The sequence below is a fragment of the Myodes glareolus genome, chromosome 17 (genome assembly GCF_982192425.1).
Source record: "Myodes glareolus chromosome 17, mMyoGla1.1, whole genome shotgun sequence".
Classification (NCBI taxonomy): Eukaryota; Metazoa; Chordata; class Mammalia; order Rodentia; family Cricetidae; genus Myodes; species Myodes glareolus.
In genome coordinates, this window is record NC_142042.1 from 23,655,080 (window position 1) to 23,674,556 (window position 19,477).

Below are 19,477 nucleotides of genomic sequence, written 5' to 3' on the forward strand. Positions count from 1 at the left end.
TATGTAAGCACGGTTATCATAAGTTGTCACCATTGAAACAGACCTCCCTCCACACGCTTTCCTCTGCAGGTCCGTGTTGAACTTCGGTGAAAAGAGCTTATTATACTTTTTCTATCCATTTATTCAGTTTCCTCTTATTATTTAAACTTATGAACTTAAAAATGTCTCCCTGTTACGTCTTGGTTTATCCATGAACTTTGAGCAAATGATGTCAGTCTGCCTTAAAAGGCAGTAAAAGGGAGGCAACACCATATCTGCTAAAAAATCCAAACAAAAGCGATAACAATCACTTATGGCAAGAATCACCTCAGAGAGGTCTTAGAAAGTTCTATTGAACTTGCCCAATGTGAAAGCCAGGAGTTATGGTTTTCAGGTGTATTTTGGGGGTGAATGACTACATTAAATCTGAAGATCAAACCTCACATTCGCATTCCAAGGCTGGGTGTGTTCTCATGTACCTTGAGTATAATTATACCAGCTCTACATATTCAGAAATTTAAGAAGAAAACGACACGTATCAGGTTTTCTCATGACACTTTACATTTGATAAGCATTTACATGTTTCAAGAACGAACATTTTAAACATTATATTCAAACAGTGAGATACTTAGTACAATTGCTGGGTTGAAACATGCACACAAAGCTTCTTGGACATCACTGAGTGGTTGTGTGATAAGCATGTATGACCACCTGCTATTTCAGTTTTTATTTTGAATTTAATTCTTGAAGTCATTATATTCATCTTTGATAGTGCTTTATTTGTGCACTCATATCTGTATCTGGTTGCTGATTGTTTATTGGAGTTATTAAAGTAGGCCTAAAAATATATGACTTGGTGTTTTAGACACTCGAAATTGGGAGACAATCAGGTATCTGTGGTTTGGGCTTCAAGGAAGACATGAGGCCCAGAGACTCATGGCATGATAACCCACCACAATTTACCATCAAGGCAATTATTTTAGACAGATAGTTTTAAGAACCCAGTCGAATGTTTGGAAAGACAAAGATTTAGGGCACAACTCATTTCCAGAAGGTTTGTGATTTTTGGACAGATAGTTATAGCAACCGAAGGAGATGACTTGTAAGGAACAGAGTCTGGAAGACACATCTGCATTTTCAGATGTTCCCTCTTTTGTTCTGGGCCCCAGAAATGTGCCTACATAGGACAGAAAATCATACATAGCCCATAACTGGAGAAAGGGAAATAGCACAATATATTCCAAACATAAATTCATAAGGGAAGAAGTCATAAGACCAAGAAAGAAGACTGCCAAAAATACTAATATACATTAGATATAGATATATCTATATAGATTTCTAGAACTTGTCTAGTAAGGGATACATACATGCATGTATGCATCCATCCATCCATACATCCATCCATCCATACATACAAGTGTCACTACCTCGTTTCTTTCTAGAATGACTTTCTGTTACCTAAGCACAGAAAATCAGAGTTCTCTTCCTGGAAGCATGTGTACTGTCGTCTGGCTCATCTGTAACTAGCTCACGTTCCTGGACTATTATGCAGACTCCTTTTCTGGCCAGAGACTCACAGGTTTGCGTCTTCTCTGACACACACACACACACACACACACACACACACACACACACACACATCAACACATCCTTTTGTAACCCGACTGACTTACACTGTTACTCTTGAAATATATCGTGATATTCCTCCCTGGCCCCCTTTTTCCCAGTGAGAAAACAGGAGGAGGACTAGATGATACAAAACAAAGCAATGACTATGACTTGTTCTTTGATCTGCTCTGGGAAGCAGCTAGCTTAGGAATTTGGAGATGCCAGTGTCTGGCTCAATAGCTTATAAGTAACTATTAATTCGTTACCTAAATTCAGGTAGCAAGTTACAGAGGCAAATGTGAGTCTTTCCTTCTGCATTAGAAGATATTTCTACTGTTTTATAATTTCTTATTTTTTTTGATGTGTGAACAACAAAAATGAAAAGGATTGCAAGAATTTTTTTTCCCTTTAAGGTTCTAAATTTGACTGCAACTTTAGCACTCAAAGCACTTAGTAATCAAAATTAAATGATGATTCTTTTTTCTTTTGAAGTTATTTTCTTGGAAAAAACAATCAAGAGAAAGACATGCGAGAGAGAGAGAGAGAGAGAGAGAGAGAGAGAGAGAGAGAGAGAGAGAGAGAGAGAGAGATTTGACCAGATAGCCTTCTCTGCTCAGTGTCTTGGAGAGAATTTCTGAAAGTTTTCATTCAACAAAGGGATATTTTTTGAGCAAAGACTTCTAAATCTTTCTATTCTCTGAGGTTGACTATTTATCATTCTCTATCCATCACTCTTGTGAGAAAATCAGTCATTTGCTCTTTCATTTTCATAGCAATGTAGAGCTTGTTTTATACAGGTGTTAGTTGCCTTTGCTCAGCATTGTATTTTAAGGCTTCCTCAATTTCTTGGAAAACCTCTGTGCTGTTTTCGTGGGAAAAGGGTGTGCTGCAATTGTTAAATGACAGACCCTGGACCATTAGGACATTTTTCTGATACTTTGTGCTTGTGCATATGATCCTCAAGTTTTTAAAGAATAAGTTGAAGACTCAGTTGTTTTTTTGGTTTTTTTTTTTTTTTTTGGTACTGGGTGATATGTTGGTATCTTTTGTTACATTTATATTCCCTCTTTCTCAGATTGAGTATCTCTACCCAATAACCGCCCTTCTGTCTCCCTCAAGTATCTAGAACAGGGCTTTACACAGTTAGGAAAACGGGAGATGTAGGCTCAATAGCAGCCTTCACCACAGGACATAGATTTAGGAATATTCATCCACAGAGGTATAGGGTGAGCTTATGAAGCTTGACGTGGTGGAGGCAGATTTGGAATCTCTGCGGGAGCAGCCATTGGCATTTGGGTCTCTGGGCACCACCCTTTTCTTCCGACTGGACTTGGCTGGGTCCCCATCATTGGGATCAAACAGCACGGTTACCGACTCCATCCTGCTCACGGTGTACAGGCTGCTTTGCCGCGTGGGATGAAACCTGGTGGTCTTGAGCTCCAACTCGTCATAGGTGGAGACTTGGATGAAAGGACACCAGCGAAATGCTCTCTTGAAGCCTGCGCGGAATCTGAGAGGCAAGGCAGGAGAGAAAAGTTGTTTACAAGTGGGCGTTTCCTTCAGGGGCCTTCAAAAAGGATATAGACTAACGCTGGCTTTGAATTTAGTCAAATTCTACAGAGGCTTAAGTCTGTGCTTCAGAATCAGTTCAGTGAGTTCTTGTTCAAAGAGAATCATTTCCATCAATGGGGAAATAATTCATCAGAGTGGAAAGGCATGGGGTTATCAACGTGGGAAACTGCTTGTTGGCAATGAGCTCATTCATTTACATAATTAATTGCATGAGGTTGGCAAGTTAAAATATTTAAAAATGGCTTATTATATTTCACAAAGTTTTTTTCTCCAGAAACAATTACACATTTACAAATTAGACTCATTTAATGTTAGAATTAACTGTTAATATTTATGGTTTTACTTAATCATCTATAAATATGTGAAATCCTTCTCACTGTATATCATTAAATGAAATTGATTTAAAACAGATTTATTGTTTGTACAGTGGCTTAAATTGAGGTATGGCTTATGCAATTAGTTTATAAAGAATGAAGTATTTAACCAACTTAAGGCACAAGTCTCTTGGTGTCTTCCCAAGCTAGGAAGTTAGTACTTACATCCAAATAATCATTTCAATTGGTCTATAAAACCCACTGGTTTATTGAGGGAGTTGTCAACCATGTGGAATTTTGTCTTACTTCTCTTTGTGTTCAATGCACCGACAAAGTGGGATTTGGTTTTTGAATTTTTAATTTTTTTTAAAATATGGAGGGTACAGTTAACCTTCTTTACAGTATTACATTGGTCATCAAAGCTCCTGCTTTATTTAAAGGGATAAGATCTCACTTTGTATCCTTTGCTCAATGCAAATTGACAATCTCCTTGTGTCTCAGTCTTTTAGATTGCTGAGATATCAGGCATGTGTCACCATACATGGCACAACGATGATTTGCCTTTATAAAGATCTTTTGCTTGACCTCTCCAATGTTCTCACTAGTCATCCCATGGGAACTACACTCTCTCTGTCACACTGCAAGATTGTGTGGGCAGGACAGCAATTCTTGCTTTGACAGTGATATCCATTTTGAAGGATATTGATAGAAGAACATTCTGAGTCGAGCCCATCATGTATACCATTATATCCCCTCTCATAGAAGGCATATTTTATTTCTTTTAAGAACTCTCATGTCTTTGGGATTGTGGATAAGCCTTCACTGATGAGGATTTCTTTTATAATGCTAGATACAATTCTGAAGGTTTTAAGGGGAGAAGTTGTCTTTTGTAAAAACCACCCAGTGAAAACTTATAATGCAGTGATTCTTGACCTATTGGCTATGGCAGCTTTTGGGGTTTAACAACTCTTTCACAGGGGTTGCCAAAGACCATTAAAAACAGATATCTACATTATAATTTATAACAGTAGCAGAATTACAGTTATAAAATAGCAATGGAAATAGTTTTATGTTTGGGACTCATCACAACATGAGGGATTGTGTTAAATGGTCTCAGCATTAGGAAGGTTGGAAACCACGGCTGTGCTGACACTTTTGAGAGACTAAGTTTTAAGGTGGGACATTTTGTGAAGTATAAAAAGCCTACTTAAGCTTTGTGCTTCCCTCTGAGTTCTCACACTGTCTCCTATGTCTGCACTTTAAATCAGCACCAAGGAACCAGAGTGACATGTGCTTCCGGGGAAGGTGGAAGTGTGAAGAGACCTGTGCCAGCAGTATTGTTTTTACCTTTTATTCAAACAGCAGTAGATGATGGGGTTGTACATGGTTGAGCTCATTGCTAGCCAGAAACTAGCCAGGTAGATCTGCTGGATGTATTTCCACCTGTTCAGCTGTTGGTAGATGGCAGTGAGAATGAAATAAATGTGGTAGGGCAGCCAGCAGATGGCAAACGTTACCACCACAATGATCATCATTTTTACAACCTGGGAAGAAAAGGTAAAATCACCATGAACAAGTTAAAAAGTCATTAGAATAGTTTCAATAGCTTTCTACAGGTTAATTTAAAGCAATTTAGCTAAATACATAAAATATATAGCATACTTAATGACTAGCTGAAGCACTGTAAATGGTAAAAATGAATATACTCTCTATATTTATGCCCAATGCTTATCTAAGCTTAATATCAAAAGGTATATTATGCCACAATTCCATTGTTGCCTAATAGTAAGATACAGTAACACAAATATGAATGAGTTTATTTTCATTGGTCTGTACTAGGGCTAGGGATGTAGTTCAGTGGTAGAGTATTTGCCTAGAATGCACAATAAGAGCCTGGTTTGATCCTTTGTACCATGCACACACAAAAATTGACCTAAGAATGTGTTTACAAAAACCCGTGGAGAGGAAGACAGGCACTAGGTTAGACTGTGATAACATGGAATGTGTAATGGTGAAGATATATTTATGTAAACTAAGCCATTATGAAGGTATATTATTCTACAAGAGATGGACTGGTTCTTCATTATTTGTAATAGTCTCCTCAGAGTTATAGACCATTTAAATTTTGTTAATATTGTGCTCACTAGGCAACTGTTTGAGTATTTTTTGTAGAGATACTGTTTCTGAATAGTGATTATTGATATAATAATCTAAGGAAATTTCACTAACTTGCAATTTATAAGTAAATGTTTGGTTTATATAGTTGATTTGTGTTAGTGGCATTTACTGGTAGGTGGGGGTTGGAGAGATGGCTCAGCAGTTAAGAGCACTGCCTGTTCTTCCAAAGGTTCTAAGTTCAATTCCAATTATTCACATGGTGACTTACAACAATCTTTAATGAGATCTGGCGATCTCTTTAGGAAGAGAACTGGTCAGTTGTCCTCATCAACTTAGACCAGGAAGCTCAATATGGAAAAGTTCAACAGAACCACCATATATGGGCTGCCCATGCATGCCTCAGCATTGCCAGGGCGTAAATTTCATGTTTTTCAGAGATGGATGTTGTTTTCAGAACAATGAGAGTCCCTTTCTTTCTCTCAGAATCTCAAAAGAAATCTTCTTGGGTACTAAGTTTCATTTTTTTTTTTTTGCTTCCGTAAGTTTGAAATTTAATATCTAGAAGATTCCATTTGAGTAGGACAAGCTTGTGTACTGATTCCTTTAGAGTTGAAATCTTCCTCCCTGAAGGAAGATCCTTGAATTTTTAGGGAGCTCTAAGTGGAAATGTTTCCTCAGGGCAGTAGAGTGGGAGGCTCATGCATGATACTCAAAGAGTAAGCAATCCATATATCCCTGAAAGTCAAATATTGCAAGTTCTTGGGGTTTCTCCCTAGGGTTAGAGAAATAGTAGATGGTTGCTGGAGAAGAGATCTGACCTGTCTGCTGCCTTCCAGTCATGCAGATACCTTAGGGATGCAGCTTTCCTGAGTCAGTGTTTGGGGATAGAGTTGCCTTGAGTTGTCTCTGCTCCATTAAATAACTCTTCGCCCATATTAAGTTTCAGCACCACAAATGAACTGATTGTTTTATTGATTTGAACTCCACTGCAATTATTACTTTTATCTGCCATTTGTTTCCTATCTGAGGTGAATAGAAGTTTGTGTCATGCCTCCCCAGTCTTGGAAGCTATTATATATAGGGTTGAGGAACAAAAATGACAGTGTCAGAGGTGTGCTGATTTTCGATGCGTTATTATTCAGGGAGGCTCCCAAGGCCCCCACAAATCATAAAGGCTTTTATCTCTCTTGGTAATGGCGTGCCAGACCTAGCTGATAAGAACCTACTGTTGAAGTTATTGAATGCTGTGCTGATCAACAATAGTCCTACTCAGCTATGAACCCTGAATGCTGCAGGACCAAAATGCCATGCCGTGGATGTCTGCTGGTGCAATGATAACCTGATTACAATCAGCAATTTTTTGGTTGAATTTCAGGCTTTCTCCACAGGAGGTAATTCCCATCTGATACTGTAAGCTAGGATTCAGTGGGGGGGGGGGGACCACCGCTACAGTTTTGTTAAATGTGTGTTCTGTCTCTATCAAAAGGTTTTCAAAACATTTGTGCTTACACTCTCACAGGTCACTGTTAGTTGTTGTCAATTTCAGTCTCAGAAGTCATGGGTTACCATAGAGACTCACAACCAGTGGTGAAACCCCGGGGAGTAACTGTGGCTGTGGCATGGTGGTCCAAGGCCTACCTTTAGATATGCATCTAGATGCTGACGTAGCTCAGTGGTATATCACTTGCCTTTCATGCAAGAGGCCCCAAGTTCAATCGCTAGCAATACACACACACACACACACACAGTGGTTAAGATGGTAGATGGCTGTTTGTAGGAAGTTAAGACCTACTAGGCCAAAAGGAGCCAACCTGGAGTCTGCCTGGTGCTGTCAGAAGTCCTGATCATACCTAGCCAATGAGGGGTGACCACGCAATGCCAACTGTCAATGGATCAGAAGGCCTGGGTGCAGGGAGGGTTATAAGTTTTTTCTCCATTGTTAAATAAACAACTCTGCTCTATCCCTTTCATCAGACTCCCGGCATCTGTGATCATTGATGTCATACCTTCTTATCTCCTCCCCTGAAGATGCTAGGGTCCAGTTACAGCTATTTACAATACCCTTGCAAGGCTCAGAAAACACCATAGATGAGAGAACTGAAGAATGTAAGAGCTGGTGAATGGGATACTGTTCAATTTCCTCATAGCTAGAGCATTCTATATTGATGTGAGATTCCTTAAGGTCTGAAAAGTTCTAAGTTGAAACATGGCCTCCAGGAAGAAGGGGGTGAGTTTATAAGACTCAATAAGTAAACAAACTTTACACATCTGGGGAGGTTGAAAATTATAAGATTCATGGGCCCTTCCCCATTGTTATAGGAGCATTCAACAACACTGAGTTAGCACTGTTAAGTCATACAGAGAGATCTAGGGATGCAGCCTTCATAAGCAAGACATCACCCACCATGTTGGGGTGAGCTTTTCAGTAATGTAGCTGCCTTTGACTCGTCTCATCTAAGTAATGCCTTACCAATACTCCCGTAAGTAGCCTGAATAAACTCACTCGTTCACCAAGTTGGACTCCAGTGTAATCATTACTCTGGTCTGTCTTTGGTTCTCTATCTGGAGTCAATAAAAGTTTGTGTTGTGTCTCCCCAGCAAAAGTATCACAAAATGCCAACTTTATTTCTCTTCTACCTGCCCTTGAGTTCATGAAAAGCAGAGATAACCCAACATGAGATCAGTCTCTAATGTATTTGGGGTAAAAAAAAAAAATAGACAAAGATATATGCACGGTGAGCAACAGTTGGAGTGAAAGGAGATAAATGTAAGAATGTTTTATGTGTCTATGATTGAACTAAAATCTCATCTATGTGTATATAAGAAAGATTGAAACAAAAGCACCGCACACTGATTGTATCATCAATATGATTACCTCTTTTAATATTTCTCATTACTCAGGCACCTGAAATCTCTTCATACTTCCTTAGGAATTTAGAAATAATAAGTTTAGGATAAGATATATCCAATAAAACAATTTTGAGGCATATCCACAACTGAAAGGAATAACCTGATGCATGGCCCATGAGGCATCTTAGAAGTAGAAAAATGCATTATTTATGAACTCCACTTGCCATTTGACTACAAGTTGTGAATTTAGATGAGAGTTGGCAAGGTTAAGAATCCTGAGAGACATTATTCTAGAAACAGACAAAACCTGAAATGACAAATGTGAAAGGTAATGCTTCTCGTAGGAGATAAATGCTGGATGGTCCAGGTGATTAGTGCTGACCTCAGGGGAAACTGACCATTAGAGCAGAAAATCTATGTCTATAGCTCAAAGAATGTTGTTACTGGCTCCACCAGGTCACTTGATTTTTGTCATTATTCTTTAAATTTTATTTTTATCTGAAGATCAAATTTCTGCAGTTAAGTTTCATGTTTCTTACTCGTGTATTTGGGAAATTCAAATAAGGACCATGCTTTAGTTAATTCAGCATTACACATGTCAACAGGTTATGATCTCTCTGTTGTTCATGAAGAAACTAAAGCTAAAAGGTTTAACTGCTGTCGTTTATGGGATGAAGCTAGGGTCCTTATACTCAGACCCTTATTCCTTTGCTCTTTATTATAGCTTGATGGAGCCAATGACAACATGTGGGATATTTTTTGAAGTTGAAAAAGGTATATTGCTTCTGAGGCAATGAGATTTTCCACGATAGTGTTTGTGTCTTACCATGCTGTGTTGTCTGTGGTATAGGATTTTACCAGCAACAAGAAAAGGATGCACAGACAAGTGACACAGATCTTAAAAGGCTGTGATGTTTGCTTTTATTTATTGACTTTAGTTTTATATTATCTATCCACCTACTTAATTATTTTTGAACATGTGTGGGTAGTGTGGGAAGTCATTCTGTGTATGTGTTGCTTTTATTGGTTAATGAATAAAGAAGCTGTTTTGGCCTGTGGTAGGACAGAATAGACCTAGACAGGGAAAACGAAAGTGAATGCTGGAAGGAAGAAGGCGGAGTCACAAGAGGCTGCCAAAGGAGAAAGATGCAAGTTGGCAGCTTGCCAGCAGGTCATGAGCTAGAAATATACACAAGTTAATATGCCAAGCAGTGTTGTAATTCATATAGTTTCAGTGTGATTATTTCAGGGCTTAGCAACCGGGCAGGAACAAGCAGACTCCCCCAACAAGTGGGCACGTGTGTGCTATGGCATATATCTTCAGAGTTGTTTGTCCCCTCTACTATGTGGGTACCAGGGACCCAGCATAGGTCTTCAGGCTTTGTAGCAAACACATCTACCATCGTCCCTGCCTAGTACTTGTTTTTAGTAGTTAAGAATCCACTTCAACCACCTATGCAGAACTGAAACACAGATCATATGCCAGTGAGACAAGGACCTACTTCTTCTTCATGTGTCAAAGGGAAAAGGAAATGTTAGATTTTGGTGCCTTGCGCAGGTTAGACTGAGATGCTGTCAGCTCCTCTTGTCTCTTATGTTCAATCACTGCAGGATGGATGATTTTCAGATTTAGGCCATAAAGAAAGAATTGGTCTAGGAAATTAAAATAACTGTCAACTACTAGAAAAAATCTTGGAGTAATATTTTTCAGTACAATATTTTGCATTCTGAATGTCAAAGTAGTTAATCCTGTGTGAAAGACTTTAATTAGCTCTCCACAGAGCACATAGAACTAACCAATATTTCTATTCCTTCCTGATTCTGTTTTCTGTGTTAGAAACCTAAGTGGACATTGCTTTGAAAAATACTGGCCTCCTTATTTGAACTAAAAATTACTAGTAAACCACAACAAAAAGAAAACATTTAAATTTAAAATACTATCCCACCAGTTACTTAAGTTTTATTTGGGCACTTCATTTTCAAAGACAGTACTTAAAATTTTCATTCCAAGTAAGAAAATCATTCGGAATGTTGTCAGTTATTTCAGAAAATTTGAGGATATAGATATATTGTAAGGATATTATGGTAGTAATGCTAAGGACATCTAGGAATTAGACATTATTCTAATTCTAACTAACATGGATATCTACATAACCAAAGCTTGTATGAAGTTATATGAAGCTTACATGAATAAAGACAGCTCCTATACTCATGTATTAGATGAAATATTTTCATATACACATTGTACTTGCTGCCTATTTTCTATATTTCATTAGTCATAATTAACTTTAATGTCATTTTTATTTTCGAATTGGAAAGACAGCCTTTGAGACTATTGTAAGATTTTAGCACTATCTGTCTGCTGGATTTCACTAATATATACAGATCCATCTTTGAGACCTGTGATCCGGGATCTGAGGAAAGGTGGAGGGCTACAGTCTAATGCTGTAGACAGTTTTATCTCCGTTTCCGCATACTTTTATATATGGATATAACAAAGAAAACAATGATTGAAGGACGGTTGTTTGAGTTCAGAAAAAAATATAACTAAACACCAGTAAACACATAGTAAATATTTAAAGAGCAGCCCCTCCCCAGAACATCCTCAGGACAGACCTTTAACACAGTTGCCTGGCACATACTTGAGATGCTACCTGGGAAAGCACAAAAGCCAGGCAGAAGGCCAGAGACCCATTCAGTCCTCGTACACTGAGGACAGCTCACAGCATATCCTTCAGACAGATCGGGTTCTATGGCTATGTTCTGACATCTGACAAGAATAAATTTGTCTTATAAATTAAGTGCAAATCTTTGCTACAATAGGCATGAAATCAAGTCCAAGAACCACCCAGAGAACAAAATGCACTTGAGGTAAAGGGCCCTTTGCCTTATTGTCTGGATCCTCTCTATAGCTCACCATGCATCATTATTTTGACTGTGTTTTGATATATCATGATATCAAAATAATTAAAAGGATACAGCCATAGAGAGGAGACGTGTGGCATTATAAAAATACATTAAAACAAAGGGAATAGAGATGGATTTTTATGGGATTATGATAGAAAATTAGAGATAACTTATAAACATCTGCCCTAGCCTGCATTATGTACCCTCCAAATTGTTGCTATATCTTGATGTTTGAATACTCAGTCTCCCAAAGGTAATCCTATTTGGATAAATGGGCTTTTTGCAAATGTGATTCTGTTAAAATTCTTGATTGTGGACTCCATTCAGCATGACTAGTAGTTTTGGGAGAAGAAATGATTTGACATAGACACATCCCCAGGATAGCGTGTGGAATCACAGATGGCACAGAGGCCAGCTTCTTGCAAGATGAATAGTTTCAGAAGAAACAGCCTGTGCTTCTCGTTCACCTGCATTTCCAACCTTGAAAATTGTGGGAAAGTGAACCTTGCTATTTACATTTTCCAGTCTGGTAGTCTGTTGCTCCGGAAAAATAAATGTGGAATTTGTTTATGAAAAGTGGGATGCAGATGCTTTGAAGCCAGACTCATGGAATTTTGTTTGTTGACTGAGGTTTTCTGTCCCACACGGTCCTGCAGTCATTAAGTCCCAAAGGAATCACACAGAGGTCTACATTAATCACGAACTGATTGACCCAGTAGCTCAGGCTTCTTGTTAACTCTTATAATTCATATTAGCCCATAATTCTTGTCTGAGTTAGCCACGTGGTTCAGTACCTTATTCAGCGAGGCAGTCACATCTTGCTTCTTCTGTGGCTGGGTCATGACTGTGGACTGTGTCCTCTTCCCAGAATTCTCCTGTTCTCATTGCCCGTCTCTACTTTCTGCCTGGCCCCTGGCCAATCAGCATTTATTTAAAATATAATTGACAGGATACAGACCATCACCCCACAGCATTTGTTGGCTCAAGGAATTTTGATATGTAATCAGTCAAGAGCCTGGATTTCTTCTAAGACCATTGATAAAACAGATGTGAAAGTTTGTTTTAGTGAGGGCTCATGAAGAGGCTGGAACAGTCAGGAAGGGTTTCCTAGTTCTAGAGACGTACATGTACAACAATGGGTAGACTATTCGTTCATAAGATCTGAATATTTAAGTGTATCTGTTGAATTCTGGGATAAAATGCAACCAGTGTTATTAGACAATGCAGGAAAGACAATTTTTGCTATCTGGCAAATGATATAACCAGATAATGTTCTGGCTTTGTGAAAAGTAGGGTAGGTGGGGAGCTTGACTATTAACAGGAGGGAATTATAAACAGCTTGAAAGGCGTGGCCTAGGTTCCCTTGCAGTTCCTGGCAAGGTGTGAGAGGATGCAGAACAAGAAGAAATCTTAGCCAAAAGGTAGGAGTCTATCTAATCACAAAACATGTGGGAGGGCTTTTTTGTTTTTTGTTTGTTTGTTTGTTTTTTTTTGTTTTGGAGAGAATACAGACATATGGCCACGTGCTCATTTGATGAAGTGGTTACAGGAACTCACAGAAGGACCTAATCAGGTGTTTCAGTGAATGGTAGAAACACGGAAGATTTTACAAGTAGAGAATCTGCCAGTTTTGGATTTAGGGACAGAGATGGGACCGGACAAGGAAGGACATCCTACAGGTCAGACACTAGAGCTGTCCTGTGGTATAGCTCTGTTTCCCTTCGAGAACACAGAAGGAAGACAGGGTTAACAGGGCTCTCCTGCCATCCTGGCCCCAAGCACACAGACCTAGAGAACTTTGTTCAATTATTTAAATGCTGTGGATTTTTTCCTACTGTGTTTCAAACTTTCTAACCTTCAGAAATTGGAGAAAGTGAACCTTGTTATTTGCATTTTCCAGTCTGGTATTCTGTCAATTCAGAAAAATAAATGTGGAATTTGTTCATGAAATGCGGGGACCCGCTGTAATAAATATTTTAAAATGCTAGGAATCTTGGAGCCTATTCTTACTGTTTTCCTGAGTTCTCCTGTTTAGAGGGGAAATATCTGTCCTGTTACCTTTCTGCCTCTGTATTTTGGAAGCAGGTAACTTACCTAGTATCAGAACTGTTAGGTGGCAGACTTTTCCTGGGGAGAGTAAACACACACACACACACACACACACACACACACACACACACACACACACACACTTCTTCACTCCAGAGAAGGAACCTGTGAAAGCTCCAAATAATGGTTATACCAGTGTCCAAGCTGGCAAACCATTGACTTTTTTTGGAGGTTACTAACTGAAGTATATATAAGGAATTATTTACAAGAGCAGGAGTGCTTAAAAATAGCAGATGTATCATGAAAAGTTCACCGCAACGGTGGTGAATACTCCAGAAGCCTGGAGCTTTCTGGGCATCTTGTAAGCAGTCCACAGGCCCATGGAACCTCTTCTCACAGCTAAAACTTCTGTCTGCACCTGGCCTGTTGCCTCTCTAAGCAGGTATTTATTTCTTATTTATTTATTATACTGTGGGGCAAGGGCCATAAAGAATTTTTTGGTTCTAGACATGTGACCCCTGAGTCTCATTGAGCCCTCTCTTCTGGAGGGAATATGTCATCTGGGAAGCAAAAACTGTTGCACAACAGCCTCTTCAAGTTCAATCCATATTTCAAGTAAGTTTATATACATGCATATGTATATGTTTGAATTTGAATTTAGAAATTGATAAAATAAATGAATTTTGCATGTAAGACAGACTTTGGAGGAACTAGAACCCAGAATCGTATGGATTGAATTGTAACCGTCTCGCATTCATGTGTTAAAGTCTTAGTTTCCAGTAACTCAAGGGTATGATTGTATTTGTACAGACGGCCATTAAATTAAGAGGAGAGAATTGGAGTGGGTGTTGATCCAATCTAACAGGTAACACACAGAGAAGGATGAGTGACCCTGTGAAGAAACAAAGTAGTCGCTGTGTGTAAGGAATCAGGCCAGATGACACTTTGATCTCGGACTCAAAGGCTTCAAAATTGTAGGAAAGCAAATGTGCAGTTTAAGGCAATAATTCTGAGGTGTTCTTTTAATGGTAGCCTGAGCAAGTATCTTAAATATGATGGTTGTGATAGACAGTACACTATGTGGCTCCATTCAAGGAAAATAGAAAGTAAATCGTTGCATCGGGTCCTAGTGAAATGCAGCTCTCCAAGGTGGTTTAGGTTGCCTGTAGGCCCTCCTGCAGCAGTGCACAGAATAGAGCAGGGTCACTATTCCTATCACTCTGGCATCTGCTAGGTTAAACGTGATCTTTCTCACAAGAACCGCTTTCCATGCTAATTTCCATATAAAGAAGGGATGACAAGCACACAGAAGGGCGGTGTTCTGAGTGAAGGCAGATTAGTCTTGGTTTTCATACAACTCCCAAATCAAATTGAATCTGTCGCTTGGGCTTAGATTGAAGAGCGAGCCTTTTCAACAATGCTTTTTAGTTATCACACTTAAGTATTCATTCACCTTTGACAATTTGTTTGTTGTTAGAGGAGGACTAAAGTAGAAAATGGTGACCAGTGCAATGTCCATGATTTTTAAACAACAGACATTGACTTATTTGCCAGTATTGCAGTGGTCAGAATAAGACCAATTTCAACAACATATTTTAGATGAAATTCCCAAATATGATAAATATTGTGACTGATTTTGTTTTGAGGCATCTAATATTTTTGAAGTCAAATATAGTTTTAAAAGCACTATCTATTTTGGAGGTATGAATGTGACTAAATAAATACAGGCACGTAATAAATAAACATTCATAGTGCATATAGTCAAAATATGTAAAATACATAGCAGTTTAAATCGAGTCTTGTAATAGGAATAGGAGGTTTTAAAATTTTTATTAGTTCTTTGAGAATTTCATGTATTGTGTTTCGATCTTGTCACCCCTCCTGGTTCAACTTTCCCAGACCCAATTCCCCTACCCCATACATACAATGTTGTACCCTTAAAAAATTAGTGACCATTTTTTGCTGCTTAAATATACATGCATGTCTGGCATACATGTATATTTCATTCCACTAGAGCCTGACGGACTTACTAAGACCTTCACTTTTACGAAAAACTGACTCCTCTTCTCTTACCTATTGGCTAACGATCACCAGTGGTTCCATTGCTATGGTAGGATTTCCTGTCCAAGTTCCATCGCCAAGCTGGAATTTGGCCTTGGGTTTGTGCACAACATGGCATGCTTTTACAAATGCTGAGTTCTTATGTGTAGCTGCCCCACTGCGTCCACAAAATACTGTTGGCTTGTAGTCTTCCACTACTCTGCCTCCTACATTCTTTCTACTCTTCTTCCTCAGTGATTCTTGAGCTTTGGGAGAAGGGATTACTGCCTATATTCCATTTAGGACTGAACTTTCCGCAGTCTTTTACTTTTTGTGCTTTTGCCAGTTGTTGGTCTCTTTGCTAATCACCATCTACATCAAATAGAAGCTCATATGATGAGAGCTGAGAGGTGCATTAATCTGAGTATAATGATAGACCCCTGAGAGTTGGTTTCAAACTAGGTGTACTTAGCAAAACAATAGTAATAGGTTCTCCCTTAGGGCCTTTGACGTGCCTAGCTATAGGTTCTTGTCCTGATAATGGTACCAGATATTGGTTTCATCTTATGGGGTAGGACATAAATCCAATAAGAAAGTGGTTGGTGGTTGGTTACTTTCAAGATGTTCATGCCACTGTTGCAACAGTGGGCATATCTTACTAGGCAAGGTGGACCATTTTTGGCAAGTATTTTTCCCCTTTTGTTTGTTGAGGCATCATGTCTTTTTCTGTATCCAAGGCTGGTGTTGATCATGTGTTATTCCTTGCTCATTCTCCCAAATGCCTATTTTATGGATATGCATTACAGTTCTGGCTTACTTGTGGAGATGCCTAACTTGTTACATGGCAATAGACAACACAGAAAGTCACTGTTTATTCCCTTTTAGGCGTTTCTCTAATAAATTCAGAATGGGCTGGCATTACTTTCAAACTTTCCTTCTCATGATCTATTTGGGGATTTTTCTGTTCTTTCATTTAAACATCTATTACTGCATTTCTCTCCTCACTATTTTTCTGAAGAAATTTCTGTTTAATAATCTCTGTGTTGCTGAAGGCATTGCTCAGTACATAAATGACTCATTATTCAGTCTAAGATCAAGTGAAAGTCTCAATTATACTTGGGGTTGTATGAAATCCATAACTAATCTGTTCTTTTTGCTCCGTAAGCCACCTTGCATCTCCTTTTGAGAGTCATCATAGAAATTCAAGATACTGGTAGTATCTTGAAAATGGAAGACCATGGCCATAACATTTTAAAACTCTGAAGTATGATCAAGAGACCAAACCTAAGAATGCATGGGATATACGAAGGGTCTGAGATTAAAAACTCATAAAGAATATATTTATTCAATAAAATTGTAGCAGAAAACATCCAAAATCTAGAGGAAAAAAATGAACATTCAAACACAAAAAGCATTTAGAATCTCTGGTACATAGGTCCAGAGATGAACCCCTCTAAAGTGTAGTGCAGGTGCCAAAATATACAGCAAAGAAGCAATATTGACAACTGCAAAAGATAAAGGCTGATTACCTACAATGACAATCAGAAAGACATCAGACTCTCATCAGTAGCTCTAAAAGCCAGGAAAGCATGAAATGATACAGTTAAAGTCCTGAAAGAAAATAACTAATCATGATTGCAATATTCAGCAGATCAGCCTCTTAAAAATTGATGGAGTCAAGGAAATTACAAGAAAACTGACAAAGACAACTAACCTGATCTCATGGGAGCTCACAGAGTCTGGACCAACAGTCAGGGAGCCTGTGGGGACTAAGTGCATTTCATATGTGTGACAGTTGTGTAGCATGGTCTACTTGCAGGATTCCTATCAGTGGAAGCAGGGTCTGTGCTTAACACTTTGACTGGGTTTTGAGAACGTATTCCTCATATAGGGTTGCCTTGCACAGCCTTAATAGAAGGGGAGGAACTTAGTCCTACTTCAACTTTATATGCCATGCTTTGTTGATATCCAAGAGAGGCCTGCCCTTTTCTGTACAGAAACAGAGGAGTGGCATGGAGTATGGGTGCAGAGGGGAGGTGGGGTGATGAAAAGGGAGGAGAGGAAGGGAAAATGCTGTTGGGATGTAAAACAATGAATAAGCTTTACTAATAAAAATTGATGGAGTAATAAATGCAATCAGTACAATCACAAGTAAGGCAGAACATGACTACCAAGCCAGAACTGACAAAGGCATTTAAAGGAATACTGTGTAAAGAGGAGGAGAGTCTCCATCATAAAAGCAAAAGAAAGAATGAAATTCACTAGAGGAGAATACTAACAAAGCAGAGCAAGGAAGAAATCTATCATGCCCAAAATAATAGAGCAGCAAACCCTTACAAGTCAAAGGTGAGAAAGAAAAAGAAACACTGAAATGGTCAGTCACGAAAACAATTAACAAATCACCAGGAATTAGTGAACAAATTTCAGAAATAATCTTAAATATAAATAGCCTCAACTCCTCAACTCACCAATATAGACTCTGACAGTTTGACTCTTCTAAAAAACAAGACCCAACTATTTGTTTTTGTCGAGCAGCATGCCTCACCAGTAAACAGAACTGTAGACAGAAAGTCAGAACTTGGAAGTCAATCTACTGAGTGAATGGGTGACCAGTAGCTGGCATAGCTATTTTGATACTAGGAAAAAGGAGTTGTATCCAAAATTATTCAGGAAAGAAAAAGAAGGCCACTATATACTAATTATATATATACATATATATATAGTATAATATAATGATATATATCAATTATATATTAATAAAAGAGAATCACTCATCAAGAAGATGTAAAATTACAAGTATATATATCAAATAGATATAAATATTGTAACTGCAATTCTTGCTTGATACCTATCTTATTATATGTAATTTTACTATGTTAAAGTTAAAACCTCCCTTTTAATTTTAACAGAAAAGGGGAAATGGTGTGGGAAGTCCTAGCTTTGTGTTACTTTTATTGGTTAATGAATAAATCTGTTTCATCCAGTGACTTAGCAGAATAGAGCTAGTGGGAAAACTAAACTGAATGCTGGGAGAATGAAGGCAGAGTCAGGGAGAAGCCATGTCACTGCCACCAGGCACAGACACTTGTGCTGGAGTCTGTGAAACTTTGTCAGTAGGCCATGACCTTGTGGTGAAGTACAGATTAATAAAGATGGGCCAGTTTAAGATATAAGAATAAGCCAGAAATGTGCTTAAACTATTGACAAAATAGTATTGCAAATAATATAGTTTCTGTGTGATTATTTCAGGTCTGAGCTGCTGAAAATGAATGAGCAGCCTCCTTCTACACCTAACTGTCATGTATCTCTATGTAGACCAGGCAAGGGGCATCAAATTTTATACAATAAATAGTAATGAGAAGATTTCAATACCCCACATTCATCTTTAGTTAGGTCTCCAAACTAAAAGAGAACAAACTTCAGACTCAAACTTAAACTATAGATTAAAAAGACTTAACAGAATCCACAGAATGTTTCATCCAACAGGAACAATATATATTCTTTTAAGCCATCCATGAAATATTTTCTAAATGAGATCAAATTCTGATCCACAAACTCTTAATAAATACAAAAATTCAGAGTAACTTTTTCCTTCTTATTAGATCACAGTGCAGTAAATTCAGAATTCAATATCCAGAAAAACTACACAAATACTTGGAAACTGAACAAAACATTTTTGAAAGATCAGTACATCTTTGAAATCAAGCAGGACATTAAAAATATCTGTGAATCAAATAAAAAGGAAGGCACTATTTACTAGAACCATTGTGATATAGGTCAGTTCTGAAGATAGAAGTTTGTATCTACAAGTGTTTAAACAAAATGTCAGAAAGATCTCAAATAATTGACCTAATGCTATACCTCAAAATCTTAGATACATAAGAACAAGTCAAACTTCCAAACAGTAGAGGCAAAAAATTATAAGTTAGGGAAGAAATGAATGAAACAAAGACAAAAAGAGCAATATATAAAAATAAAGTTTTATGAAGAAAATAAGCAAGATTGACAAGCCCCTAGCCAAACCTATCAAAAAAAGACAA

The 19,477-nt window shown here is 38.1% G+C and overlaps 1 protein-coding gene across 1 annotated transcript in view; it reads right to left on the reverse strand.

Annotated features, from left to right (window-relative positions):
* Window positions 1-517: 517 nt before the first annotated feature.
* Window positions 518-19,477, reverse strand: part of Tacr3 (tachykinin receptor 3) — an 81,946-nt gene continuing 62,986 nt past the window's right edge. The window contains exons 4-5 of the mRNA XM_048456952.3: window positions 4,821-5,017; window positions 518-3,097 (exon numbers count right to left, since the gene is read on the reverse strand). Coding sequence (XP_048312909.3) covers window positions 2,785-3,097; window positions 4,821-5,017 — 510 coding nt within the window. The 3' untranslated portion in view covers window positions 518-2,784. The remainder of the gene's footprint in view (window positions 3,098-4,820; window positions 5,018-19,477) is intronic.